We start from the raw sequence: 18,524 nt of genomic DNA, 5'->3' as shown, positions 1-18,524 counted from the left end.
TGGAGCAGCCGAAGATGGTTGGACCAAGGACACTGCCCTGAGGAACTCCTGCAGTGATGTCCTGGAGCTGAGATGATTGACCTCCAACAACCTCAACCACCTTCCTTTGTGCTAGGTATGGCTCCAACCAGTGGAGTCCCAAAGATTCCAGTTTTACTGGGGTTCCTTGAAGCCACACTCGGTCAAATGCTGCCTTGATGTCAAGGGCAGTCACTCTCCCTCACCTCTCATGTAGGAACTATTATCTTCTCCTGTTTTGTTCTGGCCAGAATCCAGGATGTAAAGCTGCCCTGACACTGTGCACTTTCTGGAGCGCAGACAATTGTGGGTATTGTAGCCACCATTACTGGGCGTTAGTGCGTATTAGATCTGATGGCAGGCACATGGGAGGCTGGCTAATTGGAGGCAAGAGGCCATGTGTTGGAACCTCTCGGAATTTGGTCCAACTAGTGTGCTGAGTTAACATAAGAATGTAAAACATAGGAGCAAGGGTAGACCGCATGGACCATGGAGCTTGTTTCACCATTCAATATGATCATAGCTGACCTTCAGCTTCAACTCCACTTTCTTGCCCGCTCCCCATATCCTTTGATTCCCAAAGAGACAACAATCCATAATGGAAGGTGTGCATGGTGATGTTGAGTGAGGACAGGAGTGAGCATCAGCTGTGATGCTTTCCAAAGTTGCATTACCTACAGACAATCACTGATGAGGCCAATACATGAAGAACGGCCATTTGAGTGAGGCACTGGAAGGTTAGTAGCACCCTTTGAACTGTACCTCAATCAGGAAGGAGTTTAGATGACTTAAGCTTCCTGATTCTAACTTCCAATGCACCAGTGTAACATAAATAGTTGGAAGTAACTAAATCTCTTCCCAATAACAAAGTTTCCAGAATGTTGACTGGATATTTGTATATCTAATACCGCACACCACAAAATGGGGTCCTGCGTGTTACACGTGGGCCTGTGAGGATAGTCAGAAGACTTTAGATAAGATGCCACATAGAAAACTTGTTTTGAGAGTGAAGGCCCACAATGTTAAAAGGAACACAGCCTCTATGGATAAAGGAATCGCCAGGCAACATTTGGGAGTAAATAGATTGACAGAATGTAGGCAGTGAAGTGCCCGTGGTATCTGTCCTGGCACCTGGCTCATTTCCTATGTAGGTAAGTATTGAACATAGACACAAAAGGAATGACATTGAAGTTTACTCATGATGGGTTTGGAAAATTGGCAGATTGCAGGAGAGGTTAGCAAAGTGAATAAATAGGTGGCAGGTGCAGTTCTGTGCAGAGAAACTTCAATGAATCCATTTTGTGGAAGAGAAGCAGTGAAGGGTTTCCATGTTATGATTTATCAGTGTAAATGAATAAGAATATCCTGGGGTGCAGCTCAGTCAATCTTTAAAGGTGGGGGTGCAGTGAAAATGGGGCTCTAACTTTTATAGGGGTACTGAATATGAAAGCAGGGATGTACGGAATTTATACAAAACACTGGTTAAGAAGCTATATTGTCTTAGTGCCATGGGACAGTGAAGATTCTTGAGAACGAGACCAGGAATGAGATATAAAGAATGTTCAAAAGAGAGGAAGGGTATATAAAAGGAAGTTTTGAAATTCTGAAAAGTTTTGAGAGGGCAAAATAGATTGTTTTTACTGGCAACATAGGCTAAAGAATGAGGTAGGAAATTGGAAGAAAATTTTTCATACAAGAGAGTTATTAGAATGAAAAATGTTCCTGTAAGCAGCTACTGAGGCAGAGATCTGAGATCATATCATAAAAAATTATAGCACAGAAGGAGGCCATTCAGCCCAATGTGTCTACACCAGCCGACAATGCACCATGCAGCCTGATCCCACTTGCCTGCTCATGGTCCATAACCTCGGAATTTGTGGCAGTTGAAATTCATATCTTCGGATAGTACCATGGAATCTTTTCCTGAGAGAGCAGACAGGCCCTTAGTTTATCATCTCATCCAAAAGGCGGAACATCCAACAATGCAGCAGTCCCTCAGTATTGCACTGCAGTCTCAAACTTGAATGTGTGCTGAAGTCTCTGGTCTGGAGTTTGAACCCTAACCTCTGCCTCAAAATAGAGAGTGCTAACACTTGCCATGAGGGACATTAACAGGTGCCTTTTTCTGGCCTCTTTCTTATTCTCTTTTCCTGGTACCTTTTCTTTCACTTATTTCAAGCCAACTGGCTGTGTGGTTGACAAATATATACTGCAAAAAAGAGGCAGCAATGGAGTCAGCAATATCCCACAATTCATAGCAGAGTTGAAAGGCCTCTATGAAGACTGTGGCCAGGGACAGCCAGACCCCATCATTCAGAACCAAGTAATACAATAGGGCAATTAAGGGTTGATCAAAACCCATTTCAAATCTCGTTCACTGGGGGAAAAAAACTGCTTAGTAATAACTGAGCTTCCTCTGACAATTTATAGCTTCGAGTCTAAGCATGCTATTCTGAAGTCTTTGTGGCATTTTAAAACAACAGCTATTTAAATGTGTACCCATTAAACATTTTATTGCATTCAAATGCCATCCATTTACCAACCTATTCTGGCAGCGGGTAATGAGAGAAATTTGCTTCAAGTGTATAATTTAACGATTCCTCCCCTCCCTTGTGAATCAGTGTGTGTGAACCGGAGGGCAGACTGCACAAACAGCCCATCTGAAATAGCCCACTTCAAAACAGCCGAAAATCTAACACTATCAACATTACAGCTCAGCATGTGCTTGTGAGGCCGCCACAGTTTATTCTCTTGTCTATTCCTTTCAAGTTTCCACTCAAGGTGAGTGTTAAACAATATCTGCTGCACTCAGGAGACTCTGGGCCATGCTCAGCTTTACACATGCTGCAGTACAACATTGAAAAGAACATAAATTGATGGTGGTACTGGGGTTTCAGTGAAATTCAGTTTCAAGCAGATGAAATTTTCATCTTGCGTACACTTCATTTGAGAAAACCACACAAGGCTACAACAGCCTGACCTTGCGGAAGCTGTATGTATGTGGACAATCAGCATTGTGAGCTGTATAAGATTGGGGTACAGTATTGGTGGAAACAGGTCTGTCACTGTAAAACACTGGGGTACAGTATTGGTGGGGATAGGTCTGTCACTGTATAACACTGGGGTACAGTACTGGTGGAGACAGGTCTGTCACTGTAAAACACTGGGGTATAGTATTGGTGTGGACAGGTCTGTCACCGTATAACACTGGGGTACAGTATTGGTGGAGACAGGTCTGTCACTGTAAAACACTGGGGTACAGTATTGGTGGGGACAGGTCTGTCACCGTATAACACTGGGTTACAGTATTGGTGGAGACAGGTCTGTCACTGTAAAACACTGTGGCACAATACTGGTGGAGACAGGTCTGTCACTGTAAAACACTGGGGTACAGTACTGGTGGGGACAGGTCTGTCACTGTATAAGACTGGGGCACAGTACTGGTGGAGGCAGGTCTGTCACTGTATAAGACTGGGGCACAGTACTGGTGGGGACAGGTCTGTCACTGTATAACACTGGGATACAGTACTGGTGGGGACAGGTCTGTCACTGTATAACGCTGGAATACAGTACAGGTGGGGACAGGTCTATCCCTGTATAACACTGTCATACATTCTGGGTGGGGACGGTCTGTCACTGTATATCACTGGGATACAATACTGTTTGGAGCAGGACTATCACTGAATACCACTTTAACAATGGGGTACAATACTGGTGGGGACAGGTCTGTCATTGTATAACACTGGGGTACAGTACTGGTGGGCACAGGTCTGTCACTGTATAACACTCGGATACTGTATTGATGGGGACAGGTCTGTCACTGTGTAACACTGGGACACAGTACTGGTGGGGACGGGTCTGTCACTGTGTAACACTGTGATACAATATTGGTTGGGACAGGTCTGTAACTGTATAACACTGGATACTGTACTGGTTGGGTACAGGTCTGTCACGGTATAACATCGGGGTACAGTACTGGTGGGTACAGATCTGACACTGTATAACACTGGGGTACGGCACTGGTGGGTTCAGGTCTGACACTGTATAACACTGGGGTACAGCACTAGTGGGTACAGGTCTGTCCCTGTATAACACTATCTTACAGTCCAGGTGGGGACAGGTCTGTCACTGTATAACAATGGGATTCAATACTAGTTGGGGCAGGTCTGTCACTGCATACCACTTTATCAAAGGGGTCCAGTGCTGGGGGTGGACAGGTCTGTCACTGTATAACACTGGGATACAGTACTGGTGGGGACCGGTCTGTCACTGTACAACATGGTGATACAATACTGGTGAGTCAGGTCTGTTACTGTATAACATGGGGTAACAGTATTGGTGGGGTCAAGTCTGTCCCTGTGTAACACACTGGTGGAGCACTGTTCGGTACATGTCCGTCACTGCACAAGGCTGGTATGTAGTACTGTTGGGGATGGGTCATTAGTTTATGATATTGGGGTACAATATTGGTGGGTACAGGTCTGTCACAATATAATACTGGGGTACAGTACTGGTGGAGACTGGTCTATCGCTGTATAGCACTGGGTTACAGAACTGGTGGGGACAGGTCTGTCACTGTATCACACTAGGTGTAGTACAGATGGCTACACGCCTGTCTCTGTATAACACTGTGTTACAGTGCAGGTGGTGACAGGCTTGTCATTATATAATAAAGGGTTACAGTGCTGGTGGGGACAGGTCTGTCACTATGACACTGGGGTACAGTACTGGTGGGGATCGGTCTATCACTGTGTAACACTGGGGTACGGTGCTGTTGGGGACAGGTCTGTCACTGTGTAACACTGGGCTATAGTACAGGTAGGGACAGGTCTGTCACTGTATAACACTGGGGTACAGTGCTGGTTGGGAATCTGTCACTGTATAACACTGGGGTACAGTGCTGGTTGGGAATCTGTCACTGTATAACACTGGGGTACAGTACTGGGGAGGAGAGGTCTGTCACTGTATAACACTGGGGTACAGTACTACTGGGGACAGGTCTGTTACTTTATAACATTGGGCTACAGTATTAATGGTGACAGTTCTGTCATTGTATAACTTTGGGGTACAGTACTGTTGGGTTCAGGTATGTCATTGTTTAACTCTGGGGTACAGTACTGGTCAGTACTGATTTGTCACTGTATGATACAGGGGTACACTGCTGGATGGAACAATAACAGGACATGCTGGAAAATCTCAGCAGAGATCGCAGCATCTGTGGAGAGAGAAACAGAGATAATGTTTCGTGTACCATTCAGAAGAAAGGTCATACTGCCTTGAAATGTTAACTTTGACTCTCTCTCCACAGATGTTGCTAGAACTCATGAGTTTTTGCAGTATTTTCTGGTTTTGTTTCAGATTTCCAACAAACACAGTATCTGGATTTTATCACTGTACAGGTTGGGACAGGACTGTGACTGTATAACATTGGGGTACAGTACTGGTGAGGACAGGTCTCTCACTGTAAAATGCTGGGGAACTGTACATATATGTCCCTGTATAACATCGGGTACAGTACTAGTGGAGATAGATATGTCACTGTATAACACTGGGGCACAGAGCTGGTGGGAACAATCTGTCACTGTATAATACGGGCACAGTACTGGTGGGACAGGTCTATCACTGTACAAAACTGGGGTACGGTACTGGTGGAGATAGGTCTGTCACTGTATGACACTGGGGTACAGTACTGGTGGAGACTGATCTATCACAGTATAGCACTGGGGTACAGTACTGGTGGAGACTGTTCTATCACTGTATAGCACTGGGTTACAGAACTGGTGGGGACAGGTCTGCCACCGTATCACACTGGGTGTAGTACAGATGGGTACACGTCTGTCCCTGTATAACACTGTGTTGCAGTGCAGGTGGCAACAGGCCTATCATTGTATAATAAAGGGATACAGTGCTGTTGGGGACAGGTCTGCACTGTATAACAATGGGATACAGTACTGGTGGGGGCAGGTCTATCACTGTACAAAACTGGGGTACGGTACTGGTGGGGACAGGTCTGTCACTGTACAATACTCGGGTACGGTACTGGTGGAGACAGGTCTGTCACTGTATGACACTGCGGTACAGTGCTGGTGGGAACAGGTCTATCACTGTGTAACACTGGGGTACAGTACTGGCAGGGACAGTCTATGACTGTATAACACTCGGGTACAGTACTGTTGGGGACAGGTCTGCACCTGTATAACACTAGGGTACAGTACTAGTGGAGACTGGTCTATCACTGTATAGCACCAGGGTACAGTACTGGTGGAGACTGGTCTGTCACTGTATTACACTGGGTGTAGTACAGATGGGTACACATCTGTCCCTGTATAACACTGTGTTACAGTGCAGGTGGCGACAGGCCTATCATTGTATAATAAAGGGTTACAGTGCTGTTGGGGACAGGTCTGCACTGTATAACACTGGGGTACAGTACTAGTGGGGGCAGCTATGTCACTGTATAACACTGGGGTACAGTATTGGTTGGGGCAGGTCTCTCACTGTATAACACTGGGGTACAGTACTGGTGGGGGCAGGTCTCTCACTGTATAACATTGGGGTACAGTACTGGTGGGGGCAGGTCTCTCACTGTATAACAATGGGGTACAGTACTGGTGGGGGCAGGTCTGTCACTGTATAACACTGGGGTACATACTGGTGGAGACTGGTCTATCACTGTATAACAATGGGGTACAGTACTGGTTGATGCAGGTCTGTCAGTACATAAGGCCAGAACAATCCCCATCCACCACTACTCTCCTCCGTCTGGCTGAACTTGTTCTCACACTGAACAATTTCTCCCTAAACTCCTCTCACTTCCTCCAAATAAAAGGTGTGACTATGGGTACCCGGATGGGTCCCAGCTATGCCTGTCTCTTTATGGGGTATGTGGAACATTCCTTGTTCCAGTCCTACTCCGGCCCCCTCCCACAACTCTTTCTCTGGTACATCAATGATTACTTCGGTGCTGCTTTATGCTCTTGCCTGGACTTGGAAAAATTTATTAATTTTGCTTCCAATCTCCATCCCTCCATCATTTTTACATGGTCCATCTCTGACACTTCCCTTCCCTTCCTTGACCTCTCTGTCTCAATTTCTGGTGATAGCCTGTCCACCAATATCCATTACAAGCCTACCAACTCGCACAGCTACCTCGACTACAGCTCCTCACACCCCGCTTCCTGTAAGGACTCCATCCCATTCTCTCAGTTCCTTCGCCTCTGTCGCATCTGTTCTGATAATGCCACTTTCAAAAATAGTTCCTCTGACATGACTTCCTTCTTCCTTAACCGAGATTTTCCACCCTCAACCGTGTCCGGCCCATCTCCCGTGCATCCGCCCTCACACCTTCCTCTCCCTCTCAGAAACATGATAGAATCCCCCTTGTCCTCACTTATCACACCACCAGCCTCCGCATTCAAAGGATCATCCTCCGCCATTTCCACCAACTCCAGCATGATGCCACCACCAAACACATCTTCCCTTCACCCACCCCCGGCGGCATTCCGCAGGGATCGTTCCCTCCGGGACACCCTGGTCCACTCCTCCATCACCCCCTACGCCTCAACCCCCTCCTACCACACCTTCCCATGCAACCACAGAAGATGCATCATCTGCCCCTTTACTTCCCCCCTCCTCACCGTCCAAGGGCCCAAACACTCCTTTCAAGTGAAGCAGCATTTCACTTGCACTTCCCTCAATTTAGTCTACTGCATTCGCTGCTCCCAATGCGGTCTCCTCTACATTGGAGAGACCAAACGCAGACTGGGTGACCGCTTTTGAGAACACGTTCGGTCTGTCCGCAAGAATGACACAGACCTCCCTGTCACTTGCCATTTCAAAACTCCACCCTGCTCTCATGCCCACATGTCTGTCCTTGGCCTGCTGCAATGTTCCAGTGAAGCTCAACGCAAACTGGAGGAACAGCACCTCATCTTCCGACTAGGCACTTTACAGCCTTCTGGACTGAATATTGAGTTCAACAACTTTAGATCATGAACTCTGTCCTCCATCCCCACCCCCTTTCCAATCCCCCCCCCACCTTTTTTCCAATAACATATAGATTTTTCTTTTCCCACCTACTTCCATCATTTTTAAATGTATTTCCATCCATTGTTTTAGCCTTTTTCAATTCCTTCACCCCACTCCACCCCACTAGGGCTATCTGTACTTTGCTTGTCCTGCTTTCTACCCTTAATTAGCACATTCCTTAGATAATATCACCACCTTCAACACCTCTTTGTCCTTTTGTCTGTGACATCTTTTGGTTATCTCCACCTATCACTGGCTCTCTATCCAGCTCTACTTGTCCCACCCCCCCTTAAACCAGCTTATATTTCAACTCTCTTCTATTTTTCCTTAGTTCTGTTGAAGAGTCATACGGACTCGAAACATTAACTGTGTTCCTTTCCGCAGATGCTGCCAGACCTGCTGAGTTTTTCCAGGTATTTTTGTTTTTGTTTTGGATTTCCAGCATCCGCAGTTTTTTGCTTTTATCTGTCAGTACATAACACTGGGTATTGTATTCATGGGGACTGGACTGCCACTGTATAACACCTGGGGTACAGTACTGGTGGGGACAGGTCTGTCCCTGTATAACATTGGGTACCATGCTGGTGGGGACAGGTCTCACTGTATAACACTGGGGTACAGTGCTGGTGGGGACAGGTCTGTCCCTGTATAACATTGGGGTACAGTGCTGGTGGGGACAGGTCTCACTGTATAACACTGGGTTACAGTACTGGTGGGGACGGGTCTGTCACTATATCACACTGGGGTACAGTACTGGTGGGGACAGGTCTCACTGTATAACACTGGGGTACAGTACTAGTGGGGACAGGTCTGTCCCTGTATAACACTGGGGTACAGTACTGGTGGGGACAGGTCTCACTATATAACACTGGGGTACAGTACTGGTGGGCACAGGTCTCACTATATAACACTGGGGTACAGTACTGGTGGGGAGCTGTGTCAGTGTATAACACAGTAGTACGAATTTCGAGGTTTTGGTGATATGTCATCATTGCTAGCAAAATCGAAGGCCATAGCGTTTTCATAATCTTCACTATTTTTGGCAATTTCTCAGTAACACTCCATTGTCCGACTTGGGAATCTGCATTTTTTGCTTCAGATACATATTTTAAACATATTTACATTGAGTCGACCCGCCTCCCAGATGGGTCTACGGAACACAAGCTTTGGACAGGAAAACAGGCTTTGGCTTCCAGTCTGTAAATAGTGAACATGGTCAATATAAGAAATATCAAAAGAAGTTTCACTGAGGACATCAGAGATGTGGCGTTATCTTATGGTGCACTTATCCAAATTCTAATTGATGGTTCATATTCGTCGCTAAGGAAAAAATCTACCAAAGCAACCATTTATTCCATTCAAGATTATTTAAACTTCAGAGGGACACTTGCATTCAGGTGTTATCCAGCATACCATCGCCCATTTTGCTGTAAGTGGTCCTTCAGTCTCTAAGGGGAGGGGTGTGGGATTGGTGGCCATTGTTGGGAGGTGGGATTGTTTCCTTTGCCCAACACGTTTTTTCCTCGATCATTTAGTGTTTACTTCCTTATTTTTCCTAACATTTGCACATCTATGAATCCGCGTCATCCAAATTGAGGCTATCCTGAGTTGTATCAGTCTCAGGAAGGTGTGGTATTCTCCCAATCTGCACACGAGCAGATGCCAATGCAATGTGGCTTCCTGAAAAGATGAGAGCACTGTCCTTTTGCCCACTGTGTCTTTAAGCGTGAAGAATGTACCCACTCAATGGAGGGAGTGCCATCCGGTCTATGACAAGCACATCATTTTCTAGTTTCCACACCTGGCCCGTTGGAGATAAGATTTCTGGAACATTCTGAAGACATCCCTTGTGTGTTGCAGACTGATAATTGGTGCACGGTATATGCTTGTATAATGAATCTTTTTTTTTAGTGACATTTTTTTGCATTACTTCCAGTCCTGAACATTTAACACCTGGTTTGCTTCAAATCTCTCCATCTCACCTGCCCGTAGAGTTCAAAAGACTCTAGTTCTTGTGATTGTGAAACAGCAAAAGATGTCCCTGTGGTCTCTGCTGGACTTTCCTGATTTTACCTTCCCTATTCCAGGCACAGCACTCACTGAATCGCAGTCAAATCCAATGCGAGCAGAACACTAAAGTGAACGAAGATGCAATGAACATTAATTGTACACATGTTGTTTCCTCTTCCTGTCTGAGAGTGGAACTTGGCATTTTGTAAGGACAGTGATGCTAAATTCAGTACAAAGACATCTGGACAGTTCATGATGAACTGGCTGCAGATGCACTGCAAAGCAGTGGTCGCATGTCAGCTTCTTTTATTGCAATACCCTCATCAAAGACAAAGCCCCTGAACTTCCATTCCCCAGGCAGGGGGGTTGTACCCTGGATGTACCCCACAAAATGCACTGTTTGGGGATTGCCTTGGAAGTTGAAACCACCAATGGACAATTACCCTGCACCGGAAACCATCTGATGCCCGATTTAAATCCGTGACTCTGGATGATTCCAATTCTCTTAATTACCCATGAAAGATTAGAAGGCTTAAGACCACTTCTAACTCCTGAGTAACTATAGGACTGATCCCCCCCACCAACCCCCAACCTGACCACTCACTGGACCATCCAACTGCACACCCTCCCCATCTACCGCCAGCTCCCCAACTACCCCCCATCCCAACTATCCTCCAATTGCCCCCTGACTACCCTGCCACCGACCCAACTATCCCCTGACTACTTTCCAAATATCTTGTCTACCCTCCAACTACCCCCTAAACACCAACTACCCTCCTGGCCTCCGACTACCACACCTCCCCCCCCCCCCAACCGCCACCCTCTCCCCCTACCCTTAGACTATCATCCACCTCCCCCCCCCCCCCACCCCCGCCACCGCCAACTAGATCTGACCTTTCTCCACACCCCCATCCCCCCAACCACACACCGAGCCCACCTCATCCCTGACCATCCTAACCCCTTACACAATTACCTTTTCCCTGGTTCTCAATGTGGCTGGGACCTTTAAACTTCCTGCTTTACGGCAGCTAGTGTTGTAAAAAAGGGGTGTGGCTTCCACCCCCCCCCCCAACCCCCCAGCTGCCCTGCACTGGAAGGACTGCGGAGCTGCTGAGCTGCACGTTCCCCACCCGGCCCAGCTGAGAAGATCGGGTGAGAAATGTGCAGCTCCCGACCTGGGGGTAAGTGAAAAGGAGCAGAGTGGAAATCCGACAGTGATTGACACCCCACAGAAGTGAGAACCCAGAGGGTCTCACTACCATTTAAGTCCCTTACCCCGTACTTGGTATCAACGACACAAAACAAACTATGGATACAGTTTCCACTTTATGTGGAAAGCCTTTATTAATCCACTAAGCAATAGTTATACTTACACCACCAGTTAATTAGTAAGACCCGGGTGCAGGAACTCATTCCTGGGTGGTCGGTACGCTGAATTCCTCCATACAACTTTTTTTTTGGGGAAAAATATACTTTAATCATAAAATATCTGGAAGAACATTACAAACACATTTCAAAATGGCCATCACAAAAAGTCCAATCAGATTCAACTTTTATGCATGGATCACGAGGTGCTTCAATACAATCAACGAATATTACAGTCATTTCAATATGGTTATTACAGACAGTCAGACAGTGCAATGGGATTGGAATTATCAACATACATCATGTTACACTCTGAGGTGCTTCAATACAATTAAAATAGTTAGTATTCAATGTATACATTCATTGTGAGCCGTACAGCCCGAGGGGTCTATACAGTTCCCAGTCCCTCGGTGCACTATGGCAGAAAGGTCTCAGACAGCGACCTTTCCCCATTGCGGCTTTGTGGCGGCTGCCCCAAGCTTTAGTGCTTCCCTCAGCACGTAGTCCTGGACCTTGGAATGTGCCAGTCTGCAACACTCGGTCAGAGACAACTCTTTCCACTGGAAGACCAACAAGTTTCGGGCAGACCAAAAAGCGTCTTTCACCGAGTTGATGATCCTCCAGCTGTAGTTGATGTTTGTCTCAGTGTGTGTCCCTGGGAACAGCCCGTAGAGCACAGAGTCCTGTGTCACAGAACTGCTCGGGATGAACCTCGACAGAAACCACTGCATCTCTCTCCAGACCTTCTTTACAAAGGCACACACAACTTCCTGTGACAGACCAAATCACACTTCCTGGTTGCAGCCCCAATGCCCTTTGGAGCTATAGCTTTTTGCCCCTTTCTGACCCTGGTCTCTCGGCATACAAGATAATGTCTTAAATTGAGTTATCTGATTGGGTTATCAATCCCACCCTGCAAAGACAACCTGTATGTGGTCATTTCCTGCTGTCAGCAAGGGGTGTTTCCAGGTACCTGCCAGCAATGGATGTGGTTCCTATATCTTGGTAAGGCAGGAAGAGAGCCATTCACACATCCCCGAGAGACCATTGTCCAGTTTCTATAATCAGGGTGTCTGATGGTTATCCACCGCCCCACTGCCATGTCCTGACACGTCTGTGTCTCTGTGCGTGTATATCCTTGTCCAGTCTTTATTTTAAAGTTCCATATAAGCCTCAGAGTTGATGTCTTCAGTCAAAAATCTTCTCCCTTCATCCCAACATCCTCCGCAGTCCGTGTTCCTACCACCCAGTTCTGAGATCAGGGCATTGGCCCACCTCACAACTGGTTACATTTTGACACAAGTATAACAATAATACATATTAAAAAGAAACAAAAGGAGGGCTTGCAGTGTCACAGAAATACACAAAATATCACAGTGCTTACAGCATCCACCCTTAAGTGTATAATTTCGCCTACCAACATGACTACACTTGCGAATCTAATCCATTCACCTCATTCCACCCCATCAGTAGCATTTTCATTCACTCTTCTGTTCTCCTACGTTCGCATTGATGACATAGATCATATAACAAACATACAACAATAAACAACTGTACAACAACCAGTACCTGAGATGTAATTCGTACCCAAGAATGTATTTCGAGGCTAAGACCAAGGTCCCACCAGTGACTATCATCACCAATGTCTGCTATTTCGCCCTTAATTTCTCTGTTCTTTTGTTGAAGGATATAAAAATGTTTGTTGGAAGTGTTAATCCTCTGTAATAGCTCTGTAAGATGTTCGGGCAACAAGGAGTATGTCATACACAAAATGGACAACATACTCATGTAGCTGTCCTTTTAAATCTTCCCTTACAGTAATACTCACCTGTTCATGAGCGTAAATATTCAGTCATACCCATGCACCCAGCCTAACAGGCCAAGCTGGGGTAAAACAAAAAGTCCCATCCGGAATAGGACAGATCAGGTCCCCATATTGGTATTCCCAGTGTGTGGTTGTGACACAATATTCCCCCTTTCCTTTATATGTCACGTGTAGGGAACTCTGCTCCCCGGGTCACCACGATCATGCAATTAGGCCCTTCCTGATCCCACAATTTGGTGCTGCATTTTCAGTTACATCATACTGGCAAACAAAAGATTCCCCTCTCCGAGGGCACCCAGACAAATCTGGGTCTACCTAAATACTCCCGTCCACTTTTGTCATGTACCCGGGACGTTGGTCATAACATGACACATGGCCCTGACCTGCTACCCCAATGCTTTTGTTTCTAAAAAGAGGATTAGGTTTCTCCCCTTCCTTTAGGATGGGATAATACAGAACCAACGCTAGAGTGCCCATGCAACTGTTCCTCAGGTGGTACTCGTGCAGGTATACCTGGTGAAACATGAGCCTCCTGATTTTACAGATGTTGATGGGAAGTTGATAAGTGGACATGGCCCTGAGATGTTTATCAGTGACCCAGGAAGGCGATCTCCCTTCCAACAATCCTTTGGAGGTTTCCACGCGCCTGTTCCAACAATCAAGAACCACATGTTGTGCAAGCATCATTTTCCACAGCGTCCACAGAGGCAATTTTATCCTCTTTTAGAATTTCATTCCTGCGGTGGACATGCCTTTCCAATTCTCTCAACACATCTTACAAATGAACAGTCATCATTTGGCCTTCCTCTAATCATCCTGTTCAACATCATTCATTTCAATCAATATCTTCCTTAACCTATTTCTAACAGTTTTTCCCGATTCATCTACAGTGGCTAAATCTAAGCTATTTACCAGTGATGTCCCAGTGTTAAACATGGTTGCCGCGTCATTAATGGAGCTATGTTGTACTCACTTGTGTGAGTGAGATTTTGTTTGGTTCCCTGAGCCCTCATACAGACTGGCACATTCATCCTCATCAAACGCAGTGCCGGGACGCTCCCAGAATTCCCCCAAAACTTGATGCAGCATTCGATTCTGCTATTCACGTGTTTGATGTTTGCACCATGGGGGGGGTAGACCCATGCCCGCTAACTTAATCATTATTGGCACTACCTCATGGTGCACATCTTGTGGGAATGAAAACCAGACCATTCTTTGCTCCTGGTGTATGGCGAGGGCATCCTTTGGATTAATTTGGATTAATCTTGAACTCATTAGCAAAGGGAGTGACCTCCCTTGTGGCCTTTAACTGGAACATTTCCCCCTTTTCCTGGCACACAGGCTGGAGGGGTCCATGCCCCCTCCTTATCAGGGCGGTACTGTGCAATGCTGAGAGGGTACACTTCTCCCATTCTAACAGTGACAAAGACACTCCTTTCACAGCTGCCATTCCCATACCATCCTGACTGAAGCTGGTGCCCGCCCCAGGCCTCACCTCCCTACACACATATAGTCTCCCTCCTCACGCTCCCTCCACCACCAAGGCGAATACAATTTGACCTCCATTTGGAACTCTGACTGAATCGGAGAAGAGTGGATTCCATAGGTCTCATAGCTGCACCCATCCATTTTCTTTTCTCTCATAAACCAGACTGTATTATTTTCCCTCATCGCCCTTTTGGATAGGTCACAGATGACGCACACCCCTTTACCCTCTCGGACTTCCCAAACTGGTTTTTGTGCTGTTGAAGGCATTCTTTATCTTGCAATCGCCCGTGAAGTCCCCATCATGCCCCACCAATTTGCCCCGCTCCACCCTCGGGTTCCCTATATATACCTCTGCCTCAACCCTAGCACTTTCAATAGGATGGGTATGATAAATCACTGACTCTGTGTCATCCTTATAACCTTGAAGCGCTAGTGTCTTGTCCAGACACAGGCTGCCAGTCACGAATCCCAGGATCATCACCATTAGCACCATCTTCATGACTCTGTAGAAAGAGAGAGAAAAAGAAACACAAAATGTGAGCAGACTTGGTGACAGGCGTATTATAATTATATACAACTAAACTTAATGGTGCATGAAATTAGGGTCCCATCTGGCTCTTCTTCTCAGGGGCTGTGTTGATGTTCTCTGTCTTGAGGATGGTGTCTCACCAGAAGCCTCAGTTATGATCTCTAGCTGCCGCCTGGAAAAAATGTTCTGAAGTCCAGGTGTAATCATCTGGGGTGTTGTTTATGGGAGCTTCATCCATGATACGCCCAAAGTTCTGGCCCAAGATCTGTCTCCCTACTATGAGATAATCTGAGAAATTTTAGGAAGGGATGAGATTTTGCCGTTCTTCACATAAGGCACTCACAATTACTTCATCCTCTGGGTTTTCTACAGCTTTCTGGATATCTTATAACAATATTTTCTACAAAATGCTCACTTTTTGAAGATGGGAACATTGATTTTTGTAATAAATGATCTCTAAACTAATAATAATGTGAGTACTTCCAAGGAAAGGACGACAGAAGAGCATTTTTTTGAGACTCAGCTCATGGTCTCATCATTGCTAGCAAAAAGAAAGGCCATTGAACTTTTATGTTTTTCACTGTTTTTGGCTATTTCTTGGCAACATTCAATTTCAGACTAGGGAGCCTGCAGTTCTTGCTTCAGATACATATTTTATACATATTTATATTGGCTCTAGGTACTTCCCAGATGGGGACTTGGCTACATAAAATCTAGACAAGGAAACAGGCTTTGATTTATTGGGAGGCAGTGAATTAAACCAGTTGGCATTCACCCTGTTGTGCTTGGTGTGGTAGAGGTTAAGGGGCAAGAAGATGTTACAAGTTCGTACAGGAGTGAATGAAACTCAGTGACTCACCATTGAATAAACTGATTATAAGAGCAGGGAAAACATTTACCATGTACAGTATTGATCTCCATAGTTAAGGAAGGATGTAAATGTGTTGAAACCAGTTCAGAGAAGGTTTACTAGACTAATACCAGGAATGGACAGGTTGTTTTATGAGGAAAGGTTGGTCAGACTAGGCTTGTATCTGCTAGAGATTAGAAGAGTAAGAGGCAACTTGATTGAAACATATAAGATCCTAAGAGATCTTGACAGGGTATATTTGGAGAGGATGGTTCCTCTTGTGGGAGAATCTAGAACTAGAGGGTCACTGTTCAAAAATAAGGGGCCGCTCATTTATGGCAGAGATTAGGAGAGTTTTTTCTCTCAGAGGCTCGTGAGTCTTTGGAACTCTCTTCCTCAAAAGGCGGTGGAAGCAGAGTTTTTGAATATTTTTTAAGGCAAAGCTAGATAGATTCTTGATAAACAAGGGCTGAAAGGTTATCAGGGGTGGGTGGGAATGTAGAGTTGAGGCTACATTCAGATCAGCCATGATCTTATTGAATGGTGGAGCAGGTTTGAGAGGCTGAGTGGCCTACTCCTGCTCCTACCTTGTATGTTTGTATGTACTGTTCCATTTTTAGAGCATTTATATTCTCCTGTGATGTGCCCTCATGATTCAGTTCACTACCTTCTCACAGGGATAATGGCATCTTAGGTGAACTGAATCGGGCCCTAGCTTCTCCCCCACCCCACCCCCAACATCCCATTCCATGATTTCCAAAGGGGAAGGATTTAGGATGGAGGGGATGTGGAGTGGGGAGTAAGATAGAAACCTAGAAATGCACAACAGCTGAAGACAACAGTGATTATAATTTGGGTGGGACCATTCATCGGAACTTTGAATGAATTATTGCTATACCAGGTCAATGCTCGACACAAAGTGACCCATTTCTAGAAGGTTCTGTTGCTGCATTACTATTTTTTTAACTTCATTAAGTTAAATTGTGGTTCTAACCAAATGCTACTGTCTGTTTTCTGCAGGGACGTTTTGCATCATTTCACTGTGCACCTGTGTCGCTGGAATTAATTTTGAACTCTCCCGCTACCCCAGATACCTGTACGGTCTGCCCGACGACATCAGCCACGGGTACGGCTGGTCCATGTTCTGTGCCTGGGGCGGCCTTGGGTGGACGCTCATCGCTGGATTCTTCTGCACACTGGCACCTTCGGTCCAAACCGTCCCCAGGACGAGCTACCCTAAATCCAGGCCAGAAAATGGGACAGTCTGCTAAAAGCTCAAGGATGTGGCCAGAATAGAGCAGGACCATGCCAAGGGTCTTGCTGAACCGGTGCCTGGCTTGACGGACCTTTGATGGCACAAGCTGGATATTATCTGACAGCAAACCCTGAACGATGTATAATTCTTGACTTATATGTTAGTCTTAATTCTTTCAATGAAGAGGAACTTTATGTATATGCTGTATCTATACTGTTACATTCAATGGGGATCTTCAACACTCTGACATCTTGGTTGTGCTGATGAATAGGTTTGATAGTCAAGTTCACCATGGTGGATATGTCCCAACTTTACCTGCTGTAGTGTACAGAAATCTCTTCCATTAAAACCCAGAACTTGGTATGTTGGGATTATTTTCACACATCACTTTCATACTGACTTGTGCGTGTATGTGTGTGTGTATGTGTGTGCGTGTGTGTGTGTGTAAGTGTGTGTGTGTAAGTGTGTATGTGTGTGTGTGTATGTTTTATGATCAGTGTACCTTGTGATACTGTAATTTCTTTTCTTCCCTGCGGAAATAAACTGTGTTGGAATCTGAATTTGAATGGGGGCTGAATTCTGCCTTGGTACCATTTGATGATGTTCTTCAGTCTGAGCGTTCTCTTTGAATTAATTGTCTCCCTACCTCCCAGCCATTTGGAGCTGGAGTTTGAGTGTGGGTTTGGTTCATAATGGCTAGCACAGCTCTGGTCCCTTGTCCAGTTCGATAGTGTTGCACTGGGTAAGATAAGGCACTCATTTTGACATGGAGTTGAATTTTAATTTAGTCTAGATGGTGCACAATGACAGGTCTGTGCTGGTGATTATGCTCTGTAGGGAGCCTCCAGTCACCTTATTTCATCTAATCCTATTAGCATATCCTTCAATGCCTTTCTGCCTCATGTGTTTCAAAGTGGGAACAGCTTCTCCACATCTGTCCATTTCACCTTTTCAGAATACACGGTAACATCTCCAGTCTGGAATGTTTGGGACCAAGTTATTTCTGGATTTAGGAATTTTCTAGATTATAGAATGACATTCGAATGCCGAACCACAAGTGTGTTAACTGGGAAACACTATGGATATAAATATTTACCTGAAACATGAAACTATGATGAACATTAGAAAGCAGGAATGAAAATTGTTTGACTTATCC

General features: G+C 45.6%; 1 protein-coding gene across 1 annotated transcript in view; it reads left to right on the top strand.

Annotated features, from left to right (window-relative positions):
* tmem178b (transmembrane protein 178B) overlaps positions 1–17,384 on the top strand; it is a 574,403-nt gene extending 557,019 nt beyond the window's left edge. Inside the window, exon 4 of the mRNA XM_041216265.1 lies at positions 17,134–17,384. Within this exon, the coding sequence (XP_041072199.1) occupies positions 17,134–17,384 (251 nt within the window). The remainder of the gene's footprint in view (positions 1–17,133) is intronic.
* Positions 17,385–18,524: the final 1,140 nt, after the last annotated feature.

The sequence above is a fragment of the Carcharodon carcharias genome, chromosome 21, assembly GCF_017639515.1.
Source record: "Carcharodon carcharias isolate sCarCar2 chromosome 21, sCarCar2.pri, whole genome shotgun sequence".
Lineage (NCBI taxonomy): Eukaryota > Metazoa > Chordata > Chondrichthyes > Lamniformes > Lamnidae > Carcharodon > Carcharodon carcharias.
Note: the sequence above shows the minus strand (reverse complement) of the source record. Positions and strands in the feature narration are given on the sequence as shown.